The following is a 26,355-nucleotide window of genomic DNA, read 5'->3' as shown; positions in this document are numbered from 1 at the left end:
TCTGGACCGTTGATTAGATTTGATCTTAACCATCCATTGAGGAGGTGGATGGCTATAAATAGGAGATAAGAGTTAGTGTAAGGTGTGTAAATCATTTGTAACCCACACTTGAGCAATAAAGTGTTCTTTCACCAAAGCTTCCTTTCTTGTGTTCTCTTGTGTTCTTAGCTTTCTTGCTAAGTATTGAAGATTAGGCTGACTTGGTCTTAGCTCAAGAGGTTGAGTAAGTCCGAGTGCCGGCACGGTAGCGTTGGAGTGTGTCCAAGGCCGTGACAATTTGGTATCAGAGCAAGGTTCGAGAGGGAGCACAAGTGGTTTATGGGTATGGCTTCAAATATCACCATGGAGCATGTTGAGTCTCAAAGGGGAAGGGATACTATTCCTTCTCAATGGGGAGGCAAGAAGGGTCGTTCTTCAAGTGAGCCTAGAGGTAAGGACTCTAACTTCTTAGAAGAAAGAGTTTCTATGTTGGAAAATGTTCTATCCTCTATGGATGAGCGGTTCCAAAGGATAGAACATGACAAAGAGACCCTCGAGGCTCACGTGTTAGGAGAACTAGATGCTTTCAAAGAAAGTATGCTCCAAATCGAAGAGAAGCTTGAGAATTCCTTGAAGCTATTTGAGGAAGTTCGAGTTTGGTTCGAGGAGGCAAAATCTCGACCAATCATTATAAGGGAGACGACAAAGATTGATCTCCCTAAGCCAAAGGAGTTCAAGGGCGTAAGGGATGCTCGCGAGGTGGAGAACTTCCTATGGCAAATGGAGAGGTACTTCGAAGGCCAAGGGGTGGTCGAAGAAGTAATAAAGGTACGCACTGCAGCTCTCTACCTTTCTGATAATGCTACTTTGTGGTGGAGGAGAAAGTGCGTAGATATGGAAAAGGGTACTTGCAACATAGCCACATGGGAAGATTTCAAAAAGGAATTGAAAAGACAATTCTTTCCTGAGAATGTGGTTTATGAAGCAAGGAAGAAGTTGAGGGAGTTGAAGCACAAGAGTACGATTAGCGACTACGTAAAGGAGTTCACTACTCTCACGCTTCAAATTCCCAACTTAGCATCAGAGGATGCATTGTTCTTCTTCATTGATGGACTCCAACCTTGGGCAAAGCAAGAACTACAAAGAAGGAATGTTAAGGATGTCGATGAGGCCATCGTGGTGGCTGAATCACTCACTGAGTATCATAGGGGAGACTCTAAACCCAAGTCTTCCTCCAAGCCCAGTTCTGCTAAAGGTGGGGGAGACAAGGGGAAGAGCTTCTCAACCAAGAAGGAAGGAAAATACTCTTCAAAGAAAGAGTACGAAGAAAAGAAGAAGGCTTTCGTGCCCAAAGGAGGATGCTTCGTGTGCAAGGGACCGCACCAAATGAAGGATTGTCCCAAGCTAGGGACTTTGGCATCTATCGCTGAGGAACGAGAAGCTCAAACTCAAGTAACTGAGTGTGTTGGATCTATCCAACACATAAATGCTGTGAAGACCAAAGAGGCAAGTACTGCAGAAAAGAAAGGCTTGATGTATGTCAAAGCCTTTATCAATAAAAAACCTGTCATGGCTATGATCGACACTGGTGCTACACACAACTTCATCACGCCTGATGAAGCAAGGAGGCTTGGGTTGAAGATCACCGAAAAGAATGGTTGGTTCAAACCCGTGAATACCAAGGGTGAACCCCTTAAGGGAGTAGCAAAAGGGGTTGAGATGACTCTTGGTTCTTGGAAGGGCCTTGTGGATTTCTCAGTAGCACCCATGGACGATTTTAAAATAGTCATCGGGCTTGATTTACAAAGAAAGGCAAATATAATACCTATGCCATACTACAATATAGTATGCGTCATGGAGAAAGGGTCTCCATGCATGGTCCCTACAATCTCAAAGGCTGGAGGAATTCCGATGCTCTCGACCATGCAACTCAAGAAAGGTTTCAAGAAGGAGGAGATGATGTCTTTGGCTTTACTACAAGAGGAGTCAACAGCCAAAGGAGAAGATGCTCCCCCTAAAATCAAGGAAGTCCTTGAAGAAAATAAGGATGTGATACCTCTCGAGTTGCCAAAGCAGTTACCACCTAGAAGAAAGATGGATGACAACATTGAATTGGAGTTAGGAGCGAAATCGCCTATCTCAAAACGATACAGAATGGCGGCCATTTCTATGGTTGAAGGAGATATTGTGCATACCATCAAGGAAGGGTTGCATCACGATCCATTAGCCAAGAAATTGGTGGAGTTGGCTAGAGAAGGTAAGACCAAAAGATTTTGGTTAGAAAACGACCTTCTCTACACAAAAGGGAGAAGACTATACGTTCCTAAATGGGACAATCTGAGAAGGAAGTTGGTAAGAGAATGCCACGACACCAAGTGGGCTGGTCACCAAGGTCAGCGAAGGACCTTAGCACTCATTGAATCTTCTTATTATTGGCCTCAAATGAGAGATGAAGTGGAGAGCTATGTGAAGACTTGTCTTGTGTGCCAACAAGATAAGATTGAAAACAAGACACCAAGTGGGTTGTTGGAACCTCTGCCTCTATCGGAGCGTCCGTGGGAAAGTGTCTCTCTAGATTTCATCTCTGCCTTACCGAAATCTGATGGGTTTGGATCTATTCTCGTGGTAGTGGATCGATTTTCGAAATATGCTACCTTTATACCCGCCCCTACTGACTGCACTACAGAGGAGGCAGCACGACTATTCTTCAAGAATGTGGTGAAATATTGGGGATTGCCTAAGAGCATCATTAGTGATCGAGATCCACGCTTCGCAGGACGACTATGGACAGAGTTGTTCAAACTCCTTGGGTCGGAGCTTCATTTCTCAACAAGCTTCCATCCTCAAACCGATGGGCAGACTGAGAGAGTGAATGCCTTACTCGAGTGTTACTTAAGGCATTTTGTGAGCGCTAATCAGAAGGATTGGACAAAACTCCTCGACAAAGCTGCCAAGAGGATGAAGAAATGGGCAGATAAGAAGAGGAGGCATGCAAGCTATCAAGTGGGAGACAAGGTAATGATTAAACTTCTTCCACAACAATTCAAAGCCTTTCGCAAGGTTCATAAGGGCTTAATCCGCAAATACGAAGGGCCATTTGAGATCATTGGACGTGTTGGGGAGGTTGCTTACAAAGTACAACTCCCTCCCTCTATGAAGATTCACCCGGTCTTCCATGTGAGTATGCTTAAACCATATCATGAAGACCAAGATGAACCGAGTAGAGGTAACTCGAGTCGTGCTCCACCCGTGGTAATTAGATCCTTTGATAAAGAAATTGAAGAGATCCTAGCTAATCGCATCGTGCGACGAAGAGGGGTGCCACCAAGTATCCAATACTTGATCAAGTGGAAAGGGCTCCCGATAACCGAAGCTAGCTGAGAAACTCGCGAAGATCTGTGGCAATTCCAAGAACACCTAGAACGCTATCATGAACAGAACGCGACGAGGACGTCTGCGCATTAGGTGGGGGAGAATGTCACAGTAAATTTTAGAAGGTTAAATTTAACAGTGTTTGTAGAGTTTTCTAGAGTATTTGAGAATGCTCTAGATGATTCTGGAACGTTCTAGAATGTCCTAGAAGTTCCTGGAATATCCTAGAAGGTTCTAGAAGACTCTAGAAGATCATAGAGTATTCTAGAAGAGTGTAAGATGTATATAGAAGTATAAAGAGTGGTATGGAATAATCTAGAAACAATTGGAAAGTTGTGGTAGGATAGATATTTGTAAAGAAGGTTCTGGAGGATTAATCTGGACCGTTGATTAGATTTGATCTTAACCATCCATTGAGGAGGTGGATGGCTATAAATAGGAGATAAGAGTTAGTGTAAGGTGTGTAAATCATTTGTAACCCACACTTGAGCAATAAAGTGTTCTTTCACCAAAGCTTCCTTTCTTGTGTTCTCTTGTGTTCTTAGCTTTCTTGCTAAGTATTGAGGATTAGGCTGACTTGGTCTTAGCTCAAGAGGTTGAGTAAGTCCGAGTGCCGACACGGTAGCGTTGGAGTGTGTCCAAGGCCGTGACACGTAACTCCCCCACTCCCTCCTCCAGCCCTCGCCATCCTCACTGCCACTCCCCAGTCCCCCACCCCACTAGCCCCACTCCAACCCACGTCGCCACTCACAGTCCCAACTCCACCACTTTCCACTCTTCACCCACCCTCATCGCCACCCCCATCCCCAGTCTCCAACCTCCATCGTGAAATCCAGCAACTCCCCCTACTTTCACCCACTCACCCACACCACCCCACCGCCACCCCCTCCCGTAACCCCCTCAACCCACTCCCTCACCCCCCACCCCTCACCCCACTCTCGACTCCCGTAACTCCCTCCACCCCCTCAGCCCACTCCCTTACCCCCTCACCCCCTCACCCCACTCTCTCACCCCCTCACCCTCCCGTAACCCTCCACCCCACTCCCGCCCCCACTCCCGTAACCCTCATCCCCTTTCTGATGCCCCTATTTTGAAAACCCCAACCCCAATTTCAATTTCAATTTTTCTTAACCAAAACAGCAAACAAAATTTAGATAGAATTAATTAAGAATCTAATTGCAAACTGGGAAAGAAAACGCAGAGACAGGGAGGTAGCGACAGGGACAGCTGATGGGTCGCTAGCGGTTTGGGCATGACGGAAGGAGGAAAAGGACAGAAATGGTGGTCTGTGATTCGGTTCTATGCTTGAGAAGGAGAGGGGCTCTGTTCCGCTGCTCTGAAAGTTCCGTTTCAGTGAAAAGGAGAACGAGCTGGATGTGATGGGTCTCGCACATAGCAAAGGAGAACCGGTGGCGATGTGGGTTCTGGCGATGTGGTCGCGGCAAAGCATGATGTGATGGTGAGGACAGCAGCTGCTAGAGGCGGCTGAGGTGGTCGCCGGTGGTGGTTCGGCCATGGCGAAGGTGAGAGAAAGAGGTTGCGTGACTTGTTGGAGGGTGGTTGTGGTTCAGAGAAAAAGAAGAAAGGGATGAGGGGTGGGGGGCGAGGGAGTGGGCTGAGGAGGTTACGGGAGGGTGAGTGAGGGAGTGGGGTGAGTTACGGGAAGGGTGGGAGGGGAGGGGAGGGGAGTTGTTTTAATTTTTTAATATTATTTTTAATTATTTTTATTAATAATGAAGGCTAATATGGTAAAAAAATAAAATTAAAATGGAAAAGGACGATTTTATAACGTTTTGTAACGTTAAGGATGATATTAATAACAGAAAAAGGTCGGAGACGATTTTGATTTTCACCCCAGACCTTAGAGACGATTTCAGTACTTAACCCTTTTATTTATCATTCAATAAGTGCACGATTACGCTATAGGATGTAGCTTACAAGCTAGGTTTTTTAATAGACGATCAGTACGTCAGCAGATGTCTGACGAACTTTGAACAGTACATCGATGGAGGCCATCCGACATGAGCTTGGTTCGAGGAATTGTTGGGTGTGTTGCCGCCACTGGACTACATCGATAATTTCACTGTGAACTGCACTTGAATGCAGGAAACATTCAATAACCTTTACGGGGATGCAGATGAAAAGACAATCTGGAGGTACGCGAGAGCATGCATAAGGATGCTATTATCGACGCAGCTATTCGGTGACAAGTCTGGTACCCGCACGCATATCAGGTGGCTGTTGTACGTGGCGAAGTTAGAGGACATGGATAAATATAGTTGGAGATCTGCCACTCTATCGTAGTTATACAGGTGCCTATGCCATGTGGCCAACAAGCATGTGGTTAAGTTAGCAGGATCACTACAGCTCCTCTAGTTATGGATCTTCTGGAGGTTCCCGGATTTTAGGTCGGATGGGTTTGATGCCTTTCACTGGCTGTTGGCCACAAGGTACGCAATTATTTCTAGTTATTTTTTGGCCATTTCTTCAATTTTTTGTCACTCGTTGATAACATTTATTGGGTGGCAGATAGTCAGGTTTTCAGCTGACATCGAACGAGAAGGGACCTCGAGTCGTGCATTTCAGATTGAGGATATATTTACTGCGTCCTGGCGATGTGAGTATCAGACAGTTAAGTGTTTTATTCTTCAGTTATTTTGTGTCGTTATAGGTCATGAAGCCTTATATTGGACCGAATTTTCCTTTTCAATTCACTTGGATGCCGTACAGCTCGCTGAACATCGTGCAGATAGTGCATCCCGAGATACTAGAGCCACGACACACAACATTATGGAGGTTCGTGATGGCATTAATCTACTTTACTATCATAGAGTGGCATCAGTTGGATTGGGTCGTTCTACTTTAGCTTGGAGGAGTACAGCATCAGTCGTGACCCACACTGAACATCGATTTTCTAATGTCGAAGGATGACAGAGGTAGCGATCGATGGTTTTCCACTAGTTTATAGAGTTGGCACACTCTATGGGATAGCAGGGTGCAAAGAGTGTTATGGTTTGATGTTGTTTTAGTCAAACTCAACCTCGATCTTCGCATAAGCAGCATTCACTAGAAACCTCCTAGCATCCTTGCCCCTTAAAACTGAGGGCAAAGTTCGCCATCACGTGTCGGATACTAAATGCCATGTATGCATTAGGCGGAAGCTAACCCCCATCAGGAGCCTCTAGTGCAGCCTTGATCCCGTTGTGCCTATCCGATATGACTAGAATATCTGGTTGAGGCGTTACGTGCTGCTGAGGTGGGATAAGAAGAACGACCACGACTCTGCATTCTCACCCTCCAAAAGTGCGAATGCAACAGGAATAATATTGGAATTACCGTCCTGAGCAATCGTAATTAGTATTGTACCACCGTATTTTTCGTACAAGTGGGTACCGTCGACACTAACTAGGGGCTTGCAATGTTGGAAGGTCTCGATACACGGTGGAAATGTCCAAAAAAGATGGTGAAAATAAGCTTGCTCCTCATTGATTTGGCCACCTAGTTGCACAGGACTCATCTTCAACACTGCCACACTACCCAGCATTGTCATCTGCACACCTAGCACCCATCGCGGGAACTCATTATATGACTATTTTCAGTCTCCATAAATCTGAGCCACGGCCTTCTGCTTAGCCATCCAAACCCTCATGTAAGTTGGTCTAAAACCAAAATGGGCCTCTGTCGCATTCTGTAGTACCTTGATCGAGACGGCAGCATTGGCTCTAATCATAAGCGATATGAAAGCTGAGATCACACGGTAATCAAGCCTCTTGTGATCACTGAAAATCGAAGTGGCCAGACAAGTATGCGGTCTATTGTACCGTTTTACTTCCCAAATACTCCTGCGCTGCCGGCGACTAATATAAATCAACCAGGTGCACCTGTTGCCGAATTTCTTACACTTCCCATGGTACTTGCGATAATCGGATTCCAACACTTTATACTCAATCCCACGTCGGATGCTGTAAATCTTCAAGCTCATCACGACTTTCTTTTTATCCTGAAACTGCTAACCAACTTGAAACTCAGCTAGTCCTCATGTATCATGTGTGTCTCTTGTCCCAAAGCCTCGAGGCACGGCAGGTTCTCCCTGCTATCTCATGGCATCCAAGTCTGAAGTTGAAAAGTGCGAGGGATACTGCGGAGTTCCTAAACTAGCCGCTCCACCACTCCCAGCTGGAGTACTCCTTGCATCCTCATTATTGCTATCATCGGCAATAGTGGTGGGCTCCACATCATCATCATCCTCATCTTGAAATACATCATCTACACCATCCAGTGCTCCACTCTTTTGGAATTCTGGTACCACGTCAGGAATGCTGGCCATCGCAATCGCAACATCACTGAAGGGTCCAGTGTCACCCACTTCTCCGTCACGAGTGCGATTTATATCAGCAACAATGGATGGCGAGGCAACCAAAACTGCCTCAGGCTCAAGTACGGGCAGAGACAAAGAGGCTCTAACATGTCTCAAACTAGAGCAGGCTATCGTGGCAGAAGGCTAAGGATTCCACTTAGAACCTCCTGAACTAGAGACCACATCCACAAGCTTGGCCAACAGCTCAGGGGTCCTCACCTCCAGGAGTTGCCGGCAACAATGGAACAGAACTTGCAAATCTTCGTCACTGCCTATGACGAACGAATCATACTTCACATCATCTCACAAAACGGAAATCAGAATTTTGTAGAATAACTTCTCCACCCGTTTCACGCCTTGCAGCCCCAGTCTTCGGATTATAGTATTCTGAAACTCGGTGAAACTCGTTGAAGGTTTGAGGAAAACACTAAGTGAATCCTTATCAGTAAACTTAATTCCGGAACATATTTTTTTTATCGATCCTCTATAGTGCACCAAAACTAAAAAACTCTCATCACTAGCCATTGTGAGGCTCACTATGATGAAAAATTCACACTCAACAGCTATTTATATACGTTTGCACCATGGTAAATCAAATTAGCTTCCATCCATTTATATAAGTTTGTATGTTCATACTAAATCGACTTGAACCGTGTAGTTTTATTTATTGGCTTCCCTCCATGTAAATCGAAGTACCACCAATAGATTTACTTGTTTATTATTAGCATGAGTAAATCGAATTTGCCTTAATCGATCTACTAGGGATTTGAGTAAATTGAATCAACCTCCTTCGATTTATATTTGTACCTACTGTTTCGATTGATACTTATTCGATTTAGTACTAGCATGGCTAATTCGAGTCTATCTATATCGATTTATATAAGAATGTCCATTAGGGACATGTGCATAACTTATTTTGATTTAAGTGATCTACATAATTTTTTTAATGCCTATGGTTTATATGGGTGATTTTTCCTATATATTTAGAGTGTTATGTATTTAGAATAAAGTAAAAACCAATTTAGCTAATGTACTTAAAATTTGTTACGATTTGATTTAATTTAATTTGTTTATTTTATCTAATTTTATTTAAATAATTTAAAAATTTAAAATTATCAAAATTTTAATTTTAAATTTTGATAAATATAATTTAAATTAAATATTTAGTTCAATTTAATACAAATAAGTGTATTCGTATTATTATACTCATATAGTTAATTATCTTTATATATATATATATATATATATATATATATATATATATATATATATATATATTCGATTTTGAAAAAAAAATGATTTAAAGTTTTTAAATTAAAAAATTAACAATTTAAAATTTTAAATGCATTCAAGATATGTGCAAAACTAATTTAGGATTTGATATGTCTATACAATATATGTTGGATCGACTCATTTAGTACGGTTTACCAAATATTCTCAACAAAATCCTGTCAAACAATAAGTCTATTTTTGAATTGACTCATTATTCACATGAAAACTTGAGAATTATACGTATTTATTACCACATATATATTTTCTATCAATTGGCCAAACATCAACCGTCCTTTAGGCCGATTAATGGTTAGGCCGATTAATGGTTGAGTAATTAAATAAAAAATAAACATAAGGTTCAATAATTTTATTATTTGGTCAAATAATAAATTTTTTTGGGCCGATTATTGTTCGCATAAATAATAAGCATTAACTTATTTTTAACTAGCTACCCAAGCATATAGTTACCATAAAAAATGCGTATGTAATTCGGCCAAATATAGATCTTTTTTTGGGCGGACTAATATTCACATGAATTACATATCACTATATTCCTAATGTTTTAAAATAAATTAATTTTCCAAAAAAAATGCTATTTTGACAGCATAATGTTCAATCAATTTATTTTAAAACTAAAACTTTATAAAAATGATGGATATAATAATTTAAATTGTTACTAATTTTCTTATGTAACAAAACTAAATGCTTATATAACACAAAAATAATAAACAAAATAATTAGGTATAATATATAACATCTATATACTATTGTGAATCTTTATTAGTTATACATATATCCAGGTACAAAAATTATTAATATCATTGTGAAATAAAATTAAATTCACAATATATTATAAAAGGAATTAAACTTGCAACAAAACAAATATGTATAATACTAAAATAATAATTTTTAAAATAAAAAAATAAACTTAATCCTTAATGTTCTTAATTTTATGCATATGGATGTACATAAATTATATATATAAAACTTAAATCCACATTCATGTACATAAATCAGTGTTGTAAGATAATCCAATACAATTTTGATGCCCTAATATAAAAACGAACGACTTGCATGCAATCCAAACTATAGAAAAGCACAATAAAAAAATTCATCGACTAAATCATGATAAGTATGGGTTAATAATCAAATTCATCTCTAAAAGATCATTTATTCTTTAAATTAGTCCTCAAATTTTATTGAAGTCAAAACTTTAACCCGATAATATCTATTTTACTAGCTGCACAAACTCCTCCTTGTTACAAAAATAACAGCCAACCCTCGATACTTCGATATGCATCATTCCCATCATCAAGGGACCAATTTTAAAAAGAATGTTATGGTTCATATGGACACTTTCTGCTCAATATAGTTATTTTTTCTCTTGCCATGAATCACCTACTTTGTGATAGGCAATTATCGAGATTATTTCTTGAGCAACTTATGACTATATTTGTCCCTATTCCATCCTGACGAGAAAAACTTTACAATGCACTTAAGACTCATGAAATATGGAATATCCCTCATAAAAAGAAGCATAAATTTTATTGCTCTTTTGTTCTGAGGAGACAGTTACATTACAAGCAAAAAATCCTCTATACAAGATGCAATATCAGCATAGTAGGGTACTCAAAGATGTAGCCCACAGATGAAAAAATTTGTCTCAACAATCTTGCCAAACATGACTCAAACTCATAGGATAATCCACCACTTTCTCATAACACTTACAATTATGAAGAAGAATGAGATGCAAGAGTTTATCCACTCTTATCTAGCCCAACACACGTGGATGCAATAATTGACGATGACACTGAAGAACCAACTGAAGAGCCATTAACTGCTTACGAACAATTTGGTGATTATTATTTTCATCAAGAAGATGAGATCATGCTTGCTCTTCATATGGAACAAATAGATGACATTACGGAGCATGAGCCCATCACTAAGTTCTGATCTTTAGTCAACAAATAATTATAAGTGTGCAATAAATGTGCAATAATGGAGTTAATAGGATCTTTATTCTTATCCTCCACGTGCCTGTATCTTAGTGGTTTGTCTAAAGTTGCTTGTCCTTATATAATGATGTAGCTGGAGATAAGATTCATTCTTATCTGCCACGTATATTGTCTTTATTAGAAGAAAACTTCTATATATAGAGGCGCGCATCCTTGTAAAAGAACAACTTAGTTCCAATAAAAAATTCATTGTGAAATACTCATCATGAATACTTGTTAAAATTCTCTCTCTCTCTCTCTAAAAGTTTGATTCTTTAATATGCCTATCTTTACTTCTTAATTTCACGTATGCTCTAGGCTTGCCTCTTATCTGAGGATCCTGCCTATCAGAAATGAAACTGATTAGATCTATGAAATTTTCTAGTATTAGAAAGGAAAAGAGTACCAGATTCTTAGATTACTTTGTTAAGAGTTCCACTGACGACCTCTGTGTTGAACATATTATAGGTCTGTCGAAAAATAATTATAAAACATTCATAGAATCTGATCTTTTCTTGAATGTGACCTTCTCTTTTATGAGTATGCTTGGATTTACCCCATAGTATTAATAATTTTATATTTAATATTATTTATAACTAAAAATACTTTTTAAAAAACTTATATATCAAAAGTTTTTTTTCTTTTTGCATGAAATTCTAATTTTTATAATATATTATTAAAGAATAAAGCATAAATAATATGTATCATTTGTTCTAATATTTCTTATACATGTATTTAAAATAAATTAGTAAATAAGATATATAAAATATTCATATTAATAAACAATTTATTTAACATATTATTTTAATATTATGAGAAAATAAACAAATATTAAAATAATTTAATTTTTATATATATACTTTTTTATTATTCAATTAGGATTTATTATAAATTATATTGAGGTATTTTTTTATTTAGTAATAGATGTAAGAATTAAGAAAAAAATTTAAAAAATGAAAGAAACAATAAAGAAAAGATTTATTGAGCAAAATGGTTAAAAACAATACAAAAAAAAATAAAAAAAAAGATGCATTGACAAAATGGTTGTCCATAAAAAAAAAACCACTTTGTTAATGTTGAAAATGCAAAACATGAGACTTGAACCCCAAGTATGTGATAGAAGTAGTGATTAACAACTAGCTACTAGGGGTGTTCGTGGTGCGGTTTGGTTCGGTTTTTTAGAGAAAAGTCATCCGATCCAATCGTTTAATTAATATATGGTTCGGTTTGGTTCGTTTTTTATCGAGACTATCCGAACCAAACCAAACTAATTAAATTCAGTTTGGTTTAGTTCGATTTTTCAATCAATTCAAAAAAAATATCACCATACTATGTCACAATGTCATCACGTTGAAATCAACAAACACAAATACAAAATAACTAACAAAGTCTTGATCCAATGAAATTAAACGACAAAAAAATTAACATTCAATAATTAAAGAAGTTTAAAAGTTCAATAGTCAACACAACAAAAAATAAATATAAATTTCCAGTGTTTCGACGAGGAGCTGGCGCAGCAGGCAATGCAGTCGGAGATCTGATGCTTGTAGATTCATTTGGAAGAGGAATTGGCGCAGCATCAATCCATCATCATAACACAAAAACTCTTTCATGACCATTTATATGCTATTTTTTATTTTTGTATCCTGTAAATTTCTACAGATTTAAATAATAGGAAAGGATCTTTCTAGCCCATAAACATCATGATTCACTGAACATTAAAAATACCTGCAGTTTGATAGGTTCTCCAAAGTTGTTCATATGAACTCTTTTCAACTGAATGCATAAAATCTGCAAACAGAGATCCAAACATTTCAAGCAATTGGGAGATCTAAAGCTAATTGTATCATTGAACAAGTATGTCTAGCTGATCGAAGAAATGGAACACATAATCTTGGTAGATTAATAAAGCTTTTCAAGTTCTACCAGATTAATAAAGCCACAAATTTACAACAAGAAAAGCAATCAATTGCAAGATTCTGACCACTGTTTATGCATCCCGCAGCTGCCTGTACCATCTCGAAACAATTACCTCACTTCGTTCCATTAATGAAAGATACTTGATCGCAACATTATGCCAACAGTAGTGGTAGTGATAGTTCTCAACATGCTCACCAACAATGAACAAATACATTGAACAATCAGAAGCAATTTTCCTAAACAAATACATTGAACAGTGAACCACAGAACCAATTTTCCTAAACAAATACATTGAATAATCAGAAGCAATTTCCCTAATCAAATACATTGAACAGTGAATTCCTATGCTCAAAGCAAATTCTAAATTAAATATACATATGTAAATTCCTTGCTACTCCATACTCCATAGTTTAATGATTAATAGTATTTTTTTCTAACATATCAATAGGTTCCCACAGAACACATGTTGCTCCTCTTTCTAACAAAAGTCATTAAACAAATTACTCAAAACAATAGAATGATCAAGCAGATTAAATTTAAATAAAATAACCATCCTCTAATATAACCATCCTCTAGTAGTTACTGCCACTCTAATGCAAGGAATCTAACATACACATACGCATTCATTTCAACAAACATAAAAAAAAAAGCAAAACAACAAAACTAGATATTAGATAATTGGATAATTCATAAAATGCATGCAACCACCCAAAGCAAGGAAGAGCTTTCTATGTTAATTGTTAAGGAAGAGCTTTCTAGGTTAATTGTTAAGGACATCCTCTGAGCTTGAATATTGAACCATGAACAGTAAACAACATAACAACAATCAGAAGCAATTCCAGGAAATCAACAACAAGTAAATTAAACCATGAACAACAATCAGAAGCAATTTCAGTAAATCAACAACAAATAAATTAAACCATGAACAAAAACCAGCAACAAATATATACTGAAACAGAAATTGAACAACAATATACAAAAATCAACAACAAATTAAACCAAGAACAAAAGTCAGCCACAAATATACACTAAAATAGAAATTTAACAACAATGAATAAATGATTATTGAACAGAAATTGAATACCTGAATTGGAGGCTCCATATCTGACTTGACTCGGTGGCTGGGTGGCAGGTGCTATCCGCGTCTCCGCGAGGCCAGAAACGATGCTGTGGGTGGCGGCGGGGGTGGTGCTGGCTCCGCGACGATGGTGTTGGCTGGTGCTGTCTGCGAGGAGGTGCTGGGATGAAGGGTTCGGCGGTGCTGTGTGAAAGACTGAAACTCTGGAAGGGTTCGGCGGCACTGGGAGGTGGTGAGAGGAAGGGGTTCGTCGGCGCAGGGAGATGGTGGAAGGAAGGGGTTCACGCAGGTTGGGAGTGGGAGGTGCTGGCTGTTGCGAGAGTGGGAGTGGGTTTTGAGAGTAGAGAGCGCAAAGCATGGGAGGGTTGGCGGCTACGTCAGGTCACATTGTGGGGGGGGGGGGGGGGTGGGGGAGGGTTGGTTTTGTTTGAGTTTTTTTAAACCAGTTCGATTCGGTTCGGTTAGGGTTTTTAGTGTCAGAACCAAAAATCGAACTGAACCGCAATAAAAATAGCAAAACACAATTTTTTTTTGGTTTTTTTGGTTTTCGATTTATTCGATTTTCGGTTTTTTCAGTTCGGTCGATCAGTTTTGTTCGGTCCGAATTAGTTTTGAACACCCCTACTAGCTACTAGTAGGTGAATTATTAAACTCAATACATATCAATAAGTTGTTTTCCCTAAATTTGTCTCTGGTTAAAATGTATATCTTCTTCTTTGTTAACAAGTTGCCACTTTTAAACATCAATTACACGAGGAATGCAATACGTAATCCTTGACACAAATTCTCCATAAGAAAGCCCCATGTGTCTTTAAACTCTCTAGAGTGTTGGAACAAAAAAAATACTTATGATCTTTAGTTTTGGATAGTCACATAGGTAATTGTTTTCGATATTGTAATTTTAATCGGCATCCTACTATAGTAAACTAATAAGTCAAAGAAAAAAAATGAGATGATCTACCAAAACGATGGCGTATATAGATAGACAATTTCGCTAGAAAATTAACAGGGTCTAACCAATAATAAATTAACAAATATTTTTAAACTGTATTCTATACTAATTAATTATCATTAATTAATGATTATTTAATTTTTTTAAAAGATACAAAATTAATAATTATTAATTACCTCTTCTTACTCTAATTCATCTTTTATCATTTATTACACAAACCCTAATTCCTCTTTCCAAAAAAAAAAAAAAACTTCGAAACTCCAAAAAATAAAAATACCAAAACATAAGATAAAGAATTATCTAAAATCCTAAGAAAAAAACATACAAAACATAGGAAAAAGAATCATCCAAAACTAATAAAAAGAATCATCCAAATCCTAAGAAAAAAAACATACAAAACATAGTGTTCAGTTGCTCGGTTCCTGAACAGGTCAGAGGTGCTGGGTACTTTGGATTGACGGGGGATCTAGATCCCGATCGTTCGCGGGTGACTGGATCTCACAGACTGGTGTGGCGGAAAGAGGAGGAGGGCTCGAGGATCTTAACGACTGGTTGGTGTGACGTGGGGGGAAACAACCTGCAAAAGGGACTCTGACACTCAAGTCAGAATCCATACAAGGTGGCAGAAAAAGTAAAGGATAGGTGTCATACCTCTGGAAAAGGGTAGGGCCTTTCCCTTATATAGTCTGTGCTGGGGTGGGCTCCTCATGGGCAGTCCCACTTTCCAGGAAGTTTCCTTCCCCAGCTGCTAGGTGCCTCATGGAGGGATGCTTGGATTGCCCACCGGTTCGGATTTTGTTAACCCGTCGGGTCGGCCAGCCGCTCAGACCCGGCATTGGGCCAGCTGGGCTGGGCCGAAACAGTACCCCAACGTGCCAGCCATTGTCGCGTGCGCCACTTTCACCTTGGTTGAGTTCTCGCCATATCGGTCGTTCGTGATGGGGGCATGCCATTTACGCGTGAGTGGGTTTCGTCCGTTCCAGAGATGTCACTCGTTGCTTCATTCTCCGCACCTGGCATTTAATGCCATTATGACTGCTTTGAAAATCTGGATGAAAAGTCCATTTTACCCCTAACCTTCGCGCTTCTCAGTGACAATTATTCCTTTATTCCTAGTTTCTCTTTCCCATTTTCACGTTCCATTTCTTCATTTTTGAACCGCTTCTGCTTTGCTTCTTCTCATTTTCCTTTCGAGTTTCCTGGATTCCATTGCGCTGGTCCGCCTCTAATTCCTCAGAATTTTCCAATATCACTTGACAACTTCCTTTCTGGTAAGCGTCTCCTCTTTCATTGCAAATGAATGATTGTTGTTGTTACTGCTGCTGTTGTTTTATTGTTGTCATCTTATTGCGTTTCTATAGTTCTTAGGCTATGCATGCATTTTATTTGAATCACATTGCTTGTTAGTTAGGCTTTAGAGGAGGTTACCATTAGATTTCTGGTTTTTAGCCTTTGTTTGACTGTAGATAGGCTTACTGTATAGCGTTAGTTTCAGTTTTCCCGGTTTTCCGACCTACTAGCCTGACTTCGAGTGGTGCTCCCACTGTAGGTATAGCGCAACTTCCCCTTACGAGGCCCTGTGTTGACCGATACGCCTGGGTTACCTAAGACGTGAAGGATATGTCCTCTCAAATAACTCTGGAGGAGCTCACGGAGTTCTGCCAGACCGACCAACTATGCAGGGGAGGTTCCGAGGAGGAACGCTACCAAGTGTTCATCCCTATGGACCATGAGCGGATATGCCACATCAACCTAAACACTCCTCGAATCACCGACTGGATCTGGATGTATAAGGCGATGTTTACCGCCCTGGGGGTTCGCATCCCCTTCTCCCCCTTTCTGATGGCGCTTCTAAATTGGTGTGATGTGGCGCCGTCACAGCTTCATCCAAATAGTTGGGCCGCCATCCGATGCTTCGATATAGTTTGTGAGTACTTGGAGTTGCCGGCCTCCGTAGAAGTGTTTTTGTGGCTCTTCGTTTTGACAAACCCTTCCAAAGAGGGGAGGCACAAGAAGGGGTTCATGTCCTTCCGGGCTGCCCAGAACAGGCGAATCTTCGGGGTATTCAAAGATTCCTTTCATGGCTTCAAAGAGAAATTCTTTAAAGTACAGCCTGCCGAAGTTCAGCACCCCTTCTGGTTGACCTTGGAAGGGGAACGGCATATTCCGACCTACTGGAGCTTTGGGGCTGGGTCCAATGCCTTTACCAAAGTAACATACAAAGGGCTGACCCAGCAGAACAAAAATATAGCTGGCGTGTTGTTGGCTATTTTTAATAAAAACATTGTCAACCCGCACCTTTTGATGGGTGACCGGGAGATGGGTAGAAGCTATGTAGGTTAGTGGTCGGCTGGTTCTAGTGTTGCCCCCTATCTTTCTCTTCTCCTTTTTTTTTTACTAACAAGTTGTTGTGTGTCGTTACTCCAGTATCCATGGCTGCCGAGAAAATCGGACTTGAAGATTTAATGGCCCAGTTTCTTCCTGGGCATAGTGAGGACAGCTCCGCCACCCATACTGCCGACCCCCGTCCTCCCCTACTGCTGAAGTGCAATCAGCTCCACCTCCCCCTCCGGAACCTACCGGCCCCAGTGCAATGGCCACTCCTAGCAGCAGTGTGGTCCCTCCTGAGGTAGAGCCTACCGGGGAAGGTCTCGACGTGGCGAGAGTCGAGAACCCCCGTAAGCTGAAGTCAACCTCCAGCCCTGAGGGGTCGCTTACCATTATGGAGAAGAATTTCGACGCCGGGGGTTTCATTGACTCGCAGCTCATGTCGGGCACCGATGAGTTCTTCCATGAGGGGGATCTTGGTGCCTAGGATAGGTGGATCTACTAGTGCATGCTGAGAGCTGCGACCATCGCAAGGAGGGCGGAGCCCATCCTAATCCAAGCCGGGGTACTGGACGGGAAGTACCGTCAGTCCTTGCGAGAGGTCGAAAGATTGAGAGCTGAGGTGGGAGCCTTGAAGGAGAGATTAGCCACCTCGGAGGAGAAGTTAAAAACTTCCGACGAGATGGTGGCCTGACTTACTAACCGAGAGATGACATTGGAGAGTCAACTCAACTCTGCTCGCGGTGAAACTGTTGCAGCGGAGGCCGTCAAGTCGGCGAGTGATGCCAAGACTGAGGACGCGGGGCTGAAGGGGCAGGTTGCTGGTTTGAAGAAGAAGAACAAGGAGACTGTGAGGAATGCTCGCGAGGTGATTTCCGGGACCGAGGAAGCGATCAAGGCCCAGGTCAAGCTGCTTTCTCCAGAGTTCGACACCTCCGCCATTGGAGCTTTTAAGACTATCCGGGATGGTCAGATTGTTGACATCTCGAGAAAGTAATATGTAATTAGTTGTACTTTTTTTGGCCGTGCTAACCTTGTAAAGTGTTGTTTTGAAATTTTTGGTAGCTTGTGTAAACTGTTTACCGTTTTACTCGACGTTTGATATTTGCCAAGCCGACTTGTGGCTCTTTAGATATTCGGATTGTGGCCTTTATTTTCGTATCCGCTTCACAATTTCGTTGGCTCCCTGGGTGATCAGTCCCGTGATGCCGTAACCTTACTGAATTAGTTAGTTAAAAGCAGAACATCGGTAAAACGGAAATAAGCAAGAAGTGGTTTTTACTTAATCATATTTTCGGGAGCAATATTATTACTTCCTCAACCAAGCCAAGATGCATATTCTTTTCTTTGAATGGTTCCATGCTTATAGCATAAAAAATAATATAGACTACCCTTTTAAAGCAGATAGTAGTACATCTCATTCTGCGAACGTTATTTCCACCTGGAAAATCCAGGAGGGGGAATTAGTTAAGTCAGAATTTCCCCCAACAGAAAAGTTCATTCTTACAAATAACTTGGATACTAAACAAAATCCCGTCATGGCTTCACCCTTCAAAACCAAAAAATTAGATGAACCCATTGGGCCTAAAGATATCAAGAATATCATGGAACAGACCAACTATACTAACAAATATCTCCAAACCTTAGGCCAAAAGCTCAGCTTCCCAAATAACAGTACCCATGATTCTCCAAAAGCTCTAGAAAAACCCCGGTTTAAACCTTTTAAGATCAACCCAAAGATTAGACAAAACCTCAAATCTTTCATTTTCAAACAAGATTTAGGTACCTCTAAACTTGTACACAAAATAGATCATCTTCTCAGCCAAATGACCGTCCCTGACACTCCGCAAACCACCGAATCATCCACAAGAGTTACTAGGCAATCTGCTAAAACGTCCATTAATGTTCTCCATGAAGAGTCGCAAGACTCAGACAATGGATCATATTCACCTAGAATCAACCCTATCATGACCACCTCCATTACAAAATGAAAAGGTCTTACTAAACGTCATCAACACTATCATCTCCAAAATATTGCTCCTGACCTAGCTTTGGAAGACAGAGAGCTAGTGATGTGTGGAAAACGATCCAACACAAAACTCACCGGCAAGTGTACTGGGTCGCATCAAGTAATAATAACTCACATGAGTGAGGTCGATCCCACAGGATTGAAGGATTGAGCAATTTTAGTTAGGTGGTTGATTTAGTCAAGTGAACAAATTTTGATTTGAGTGATTTGTATCCAACAGAAGCTAAATTGTATGAAATTTAAAGGGAGAGGGGGAATTGACAGTAAATTAAAGAGCAAAGGAAATAAAGAAGCTGAATCTTAAATTGCAAGTAATATAAATGACAGAAACTTAGATTGCAAGAAATGTAAATGACAGAAGCTTAGAGTGCAAGAAATGTAAATTGCTTGAATTATAAAAGGGTTTGGGAGCTGGGATTTCAGAAATTAAACAAGAGAAAGTAAAAGACAACGAACAGAGAAGTAGAGGATGAATTAAAGTGCATCAGATCTAAACAGAGAAGAACAATTGCTTGAAGAAACTAAACAGAAAGTAAAATATAGTTCAATTGCAATAGCCAAAGGGAAGTTGAAGATCTCAGGGGTTGGATGAGACTAGAGAACAAGTCTAGATCTCAATTCCTTCCTTGATCCAACAAAGAACAATTGCAAAAGAAGTAGAAAATAATTGCAGAAGAAGTGGAAGATGAAAGCAGTAAAGAGAACCTGGATCCAAATCACAATTCCTTGAATTATGCAGAAAAACAAACAGAAAGAGATTTCAAGGTGAGATTGAAACAAAATTTCTTCAATTCTCCACCCAAGATCCTAAAACTAAGAGTAAAGAGTGCAGAAGTAAGAACAAGGAAGAAGAGAGATCAATTCTCCTTTCCAATTCCTAAAATAAAACTCAGAGATCCCAAAATGAAAGTAAAACTCTAAAATTTCAAAGTGAAAAAGTACTAAAAGAAGGGTAAAGGTCCTCTCTAAATCAAACTAGCTTCTATTTATACACTTCCTATTTTTGGATTTTAGAAATTGGAGTGGGCTTTTTAATTTGGTGAAGAATTGAATTTAAATGGAATTTTGGTTGAAATTTGGCCCAGGGGTGATTGCTCCCAGTGGTGTGCTCGGTTCATGGGGAGAGCGCAGCATTGGTGCTTGTTTTCTTGGCCCTTTGTAGCGTGACAAGCTCCCTAGACAGCATCAGGATCGCGCTCAGCTCTTCCCAAGAGCACAGCATCATGCTGCTTGGGGCTTATCTTGTGCGCGCCAATGTTGCCTTGGTCCGTGTCAAATTATGCTCCCAGCCTTGTCAATGTTGCGCTCAGCTCTCCTTGAGAGCGCAGCATCCATGCTTCAAGGGTAAGGCTCCAGATTCGAATCCTTGGGGAAGCATTGCTGGCCAATTTCTTTGCAAAGAGCGCTTCTCTCCTTCCCTTAACACATGGGTTCGAACCTTGTGGAATGCATTTTAGCCAATTTTGGCTCATTTTCTTGCAAGGGTAGCGCTCCATTCTTCCTTAGGCACATGGGTTCGAAACTTGTGGCTTTCACTAGCAAACTTTTTCCTTGAATTTATTTTTCATGGAGCCCGATAATGCTCTTGGCATGAACTGAGCATTGTGCTCCTTCCCTTGCTTCCTTGGTTCATTATAGTGCTCAGTTCACAAGGAGAGCGTAGCATCCAAACCTTGCTTCCTTGGTTCATTATAATGCTCCTTTGGAGAGCATTGAGCTCTTGGAGAGAGCGCTGTGGCTTCCCTCCTTCAATGTGCCACGCTTCCTTGTTTCTTTTGCCACACTTCATAGGCCACGCTTTCTTGTTATTTTCTTTTCTTCACCTACAAATAATCAAAACAACCAATCAAAGTATCACCAAATTCACAAGGTTTAAAATTCATTCAAAAACCAATTAATTCTAGCTTAAACCTCATGATTTTGTGTTAATTAAAGGGTGGTTGATTGATTCAATAAGACCATGCAATTCCACTCCAAATTACTTACTTACAATGCAAGAAAGTGCATAAAACCTAATGAAACAAGTGAAAAATGCTTGCAAAGCTAGCATATGATGATTTGTCATCACAATACCAAACTTAAACCTTGCTTGTCCCCAAGCAAGCACTAATCATAAGAGAAAATGAAATGAAATAGAGAAGTATGCATGTCCTTATTTAGCAGATAGTTGAACTTGGTTCATGGGGTTTTATGCAGGCAATGGCAGCTCATTTATTACTTGCTGCTATATAAACAATGTTTCCTCAAAGGTTCACTAAGGTTGCTGCTACAATGCTTTACTTTTTGCTTAATCCCTTGCTAGCTTTTCCTTCTTTATTTTGCTTAGAGAGCTTACTACTTATTGAAAGCTTGGTGGCAAATGTTGCAGCAGCCTTTTGGCTTAATTTTGCTCAACATTTCTTCACCACAGACACATGGCTCACATTTTCATCCTAGGATCATTGATGCCCAACATCTCTTTGGATTACTAAATGTTTTGTAGCTAGGTTGCTCTTGATAATGGACTTTTGGTTGGCAATCCCAAATCAGTTGATCTAAGTGGCCAAGTTTCAAAATACTCCTCAGAACCTACTTGTCCAAGCATATCCTAGTACAACAACACCACAGACATGTGTCCTAGGGTCCAAGCTATTGGTGTCTAGCCTTATTGTTTGTTTCTTTGCCAACTCTTGGCTTTTCTTTTTCTTTTTCTTTTTGTTTTGTTTTTGTTTTGATTCATTCTCAAGGAATTTTCATTAATTGAAAGATTATAGCAGCAAACTAGCTCATACTTCAAGAAACATGTCATTATGCAGCATTTATTTTATGAGCTAGCAGTTGGATCAAACACATACTACCACTAACTTTTATTCTAACTTCTGCAACATTGAACAATCACTTTTCTAAATCAAACATTTTTTCTTTTATTCAAGTAGCAGGGAAACAAAACAAAATTCAAACTAATGATGGATGACAAAAATTATGCATATCTTAACAAGGACTCTATTAAAGCATGAAAATGCAAAACATAAAAGCATTGGAGGCATGTCATGTTTCAGATATGCATCTTCCTTAATTAAAAACAATAAAAAAAAGAACTTCACCACCTCTATTTGTCAGGCATTTTCATTCTGCTGGATTTTCCCTTCTTCTTTTTCTTCTTCTTTGTGTAATCCTGAGCCTCTTCAACAGGGCACCTTCTATCCCAGATAGGATCTATCAGACCTGAGAGTCCAGCTTCTTCCAATCTCAGATGCATACTTGCTGAATGCGTCTTGGTTCTTGCTCTCTGGTGGTCCACTAACTCTCGGCATTGCTCATATGGCTTGATCTGTGTATTTAATGCTGGCATGCTGTGGGTTAAGTAATCCAACTTTGCCTGGGTGTCTTCATCATACCCTATCCTCACATAGTGCCTATGCTCTCCAATGGTATGATGTATGTTCTTCCATTGATACAAGTTGTAAGTGTACTCCCTATACTTGGCATGAGTCAGGAATATTTTGTCGTATGACTCTTGAAGATTTGTTGATTGTTCTCTTTGCCCTTCAAGAACCTTTGTTTGGAATTCTTGTGGTTGAGCCATCATTTGTTGCTGCCAGTTCTCTTGTCTCTCCTCCATTCTGTGCTGTCAAACTTCATTTTGCTCTCTATCCTTCAAATATTGCTCCCGGTGCTCTAGATATTGCTATTATTGTCTCATGTTCTGTTGGGATATTTTCTCAAAAGCTCTCTGCAACTGGCTCATGTCTATGGCACCAGGAGTTTGCTCTTCCTCCATTTGTGGTCTTCTTCTCCTTTGGGGTCTTTCTTCTTGATCATTATCTTCAGTAATGCCTTTCATACTTCTCTTTGTGATTCTCTTTCCCTTTTTACTTTCTCTGTGTCCTCATCTTCAAAGAGCACCCCAGCTTTGATGCATAGCCTCAGAATGGTGCTTGGATGACCAAGCCTACTTGATTTATTTGTACTCTCAGCCATCTCTTGAATACTGTCGGCTATGAGTTGTGCTAGGTTGATTTCTCCTCCGTGTAAGATGCAGTATGTCAAGAGTGCTCGCTTGATTATGACCCCTGAGGTGTTTCCAGTAGGAAGTATAGATCTCCTTACTATCTCATACCACCCCTTGGCCTCAGGAGTGAGATCTATTCTTTTCAAGTGGCTTGGAACTCCCTTTGAATCTCTTTCTCAGTCTGTGCCTTCCAAACATATCCCCTGTAAGATCTCATCGGGGTCATTCTCTCCCTGCAGTCTAGCCTCAAAGCTAGGCTCTTTATAAGTTATGGTTCTCAATTTCAGGGCCCTTGTAATTGATGATGGACTAAAATCCACTTCAACACCTTTGACATAACTCTTGTAAGGGATGCTGCCTTTGCTCTCTTTCACAGCATTTGCATAAAATTCCCTGATCATGACTGCACTAATGTTGATGAGAGGATCGCATAGAAGTTTCCACCTTCTTTCCCTAGTGATTTACCTCATGATGGGGTACTCCCCTTCCCTCAGCTCGAAGCCCTTCTCATGAATGATATGCTTTGTTTTCATGAGCCTATGATATCTTCCTTCATGAAACTGAGATCTAAATTTTCTTGTATCATAGGTTTGGGGTTCGGTCACCATTAGTTCCTTGCCCTTTCTTCTCCTTGAACTTGATGAGGCCATGGGTTTAGAAAGAATAGAGAAGCAAGGGTGAACTTTGGTTGAAGTGAGGTTCGGTTTTCTTGTGAGAGGAAGGGAAAATGATGTGTTGTTTGGGGAAGGGAGTTGTTGAATGTGTTTTTGGCCAAGTGAAAGGTGAAGCAATGGTTTATAAGTGTGAGGGAGGCTTGTATGAGTATGTAGCTTATGAAGTATCTCAACCTATTTATAGGCAAGGCATTAAAGCTTTGGGCAAAAACACACTTGGAGAGGAATTCGGTTAGGACAATGAAGGGTGAAGATTGAGTTAAACAATATAAAAGACTTATGAGATGAACGGCCTGCATGCATTGTTGAAGATTGACGAGGATTCTTTCCCCATTGGATGCATGCATTTCGGTGTCCAAGGGTGCATGCATGCAGATTTTGTTTTCCAAGGGGCACGCTTCTCTAAGCACATGTGATCACTTCTCACTTGACTTGTCATAGCCGTGACCCTCCCTTTTCTTGTCCTTTTCTCAATCTTCTTTTTCCTATTCAACCAAATCAACAAAATGGTGAGCCTTAGGATAGAAAATATAGCATGGTGGTGTAGTGATGGACATTTAAACTATTTATCATGTTCTTTATTCATAAAGAACCAATTGTGTTTCTTAATTAATGAACCAAGATTTGGTGAACACCAAACTTGTCCCTTGTTAAGGAGTCAATATAAAATGCAAACAGTCCATCACAATTGGTATATTATTCATAAAGCACATTTTATTTCCTACCATGAATTCCTAAAATGAAAACTCTGTATGATCTATTCATGCATGACTTTGATTTCATGAACAGAAATTAATTCTTCTGAAAATCAATGCATGTGTAGACACCGAACTTAATGTTTAGCCGTATACTTTATCAAAACGATTAAGCATATAGTCTAAGAAAGCTTGAAAAGCCAATTTGGAGTGCCTTCAGGCACACCAAACTTAGAAGTTTGGCATATGCTCCAAAACAGTGCATGCAACTATCAGGTAAGTTCATACGATTCAAATTCATGCTGGAATGATCATAGATTATGAAATTTAAAAACAAGGCAAAAATCTTAGATCATGGGTTGCCTCCCATGGAGCGCTCTTTTATTGTCACTAGCTTGACATTGGCCCCTCATTAGGGTGGTTGATGACTGTAGTGTCTTAGCTTGTCTCCCCTCACTGTCATCTTCCTTTTAGTGCCTTGATGCTCAATTTTAGCATGCTCTAGTAAGAGTATTTTGCTGATAGTGTAGTAGTGATAAGCTTGTTGGCTTGCCCCCAATTGTTGGTAGATTAACTGCAGTTTATCCCCTTTTTGGAATCCCTTGTCAATGTTGCGCTCAGCTCTCCTTGAGAGCGCAGCATCCATGCTTCAAGGGTAAGGCTCCAGGTTCGAATCATTGGGGAAGCATTGCTAGCCAATTTCTTTGCAAGGAGCGCTTCTCTCCTTCCCTTAACACATGGGTTCGAACCTTGTGGAATGCATTTCAGCCAATTTTGGCTCATTTCTTTGCAAGGGTAGCGCTCCATTCTTCCTTAGGCACATGGGTTCGAAACTTGTGGCTTTCACTAGCAAACTTTTTCCTTGAATTTATTTTTCATGGAGCCCGATAATGCTCTTGGCATGAACTGAGCATTGTGCTCCTTCCCTTGCTTCCTTGGTTCATTATAATGCTCCTTTGGAGAGCATTAAGCTCTTGGAGAGAGCGCTGTGGCTTCCCTCCTTCAATGTGCCATGCTTCCTTGTTTCTTTTGCCATACTTCATAGGCCACGCTTTCTTGTTATTTTCTTTTCTTCACCTACAAATAATCAAAACAACCAATCAAAGTATCACCAAATTCACAAGGTTTAAAATTCATTCAAAAACCAATTAATTCTAGCTTAAACCTCATGATTTTGTGTTAATTAAAGGGTGGTTGATTAATTCAATAAGACCATGCAATTCCACTCCAAATTACTTACTTACAATGCAAGAAAGTGCATAAAACCTAATGAAACAAGTGAAAAATGCTTGCAAAGCTAGCATATGATGATTTGTCATCATAATACCAAACTTAAACCTTGCTTGTCCCCAAGCAAGCACTAATCATAAGAGAAAATGAAAAACAGAGAAGTATGCATGTCCTTATTTAGCAGATAGTTGAACTTGGTTCATGGGGTTTTATGCAGGTAATGGTAGCTCATTTATTACTTGCTGCTATATAAACAATGTTTCCTCAAAGGTTCACTAAGGTTGCTGCTACAATGCTTTACTTTTTGCTTAATCCCTTGCTAGCTTTTCCTTCTTTATTTTGCTTAGAGAGCTTATTACTTATTGAAGGCTTGGTGGCAAATGTTGCAGTAGCCTTTTGGCTTAATTTTGCTCAACATTTCTTCACCACAGACACATGGCTCACATTTTCATCCTAGGATCATTGATGCCCAACATCTCTTTGG

At 39.9% G+C, this 26,355-nt stretch overlaps 1 protein-coding gene across 4 annotated transcripts; it reads right to left on the bottom strand.

Annotated features, from left to right (window-relative positions):
• Window positions 1-12,306: 12,306 nt before the first annotated feature.
• LOC112743837 (uncharacterized) lies at window positions 12,307-14,368 on the bottom strand. 4 transcript variants are annotated; one of them, XR_003172458.3, is made up of 4 exons: window positions 13,979-14,349; window positions 12,959-13,130; window positions 12,703-12,765; window positions 12,307-12,620 (listed from the first exon to the last, which is right to left on the bottom strand). XR_003172458.3 is itself a non-coding variant. In XM_025793197.3 (3 exons), the coding sequence occupies exons 1-3, from the start codon at window positions 14,328-14,330 to the stop codon at window positions 12,608-12,610; spliced, it is 438 nt and encodes a 145-aa protein (XP_025648982.1). In that variant the 5' UTR covers window positions 14,331-14,368; the 3' UTR covers window positions 12,307-12,607. The 4 variants fall into 4 exon arrangements, 2 of the variants coding, with proteins under 2 accessions (XP_025648982.1, XP_025648984.1); XR_003172459.3 differs by having other exon boundaries at window positions 12,959-13,084; window positions 13,979-14,328; XM_025793197.3 differs by lacking the exon at window positions 12,959-13,130 and having other exon boundaries at window positions 12,307-12,630; window positions 13,979-14,368.
• Between the last annotated feature and the right edge of the window lie 11,987 nt (window positions 14,369-26,355).

Source organism: Arachis hypogaea, chromosome 14 (assembly GCF_003086295.3).
Source record: "Arachis hypogaea cultivar Tifrunner chromosome 14, arahy.Tifrunner.gnm2.J5K5, whole genome shotgun sequence".
Taxonomy (NCBI): domain Eukaryota; kingdom Viridiplantae; phylum Streptophyta; class Magnoliopsida; order Fabales; family Fabaceae; genus Arachis; species Arachis hypogaea.
This window is presented reverse-complemented; position numbering and strand designations above follow the sequence as displayed.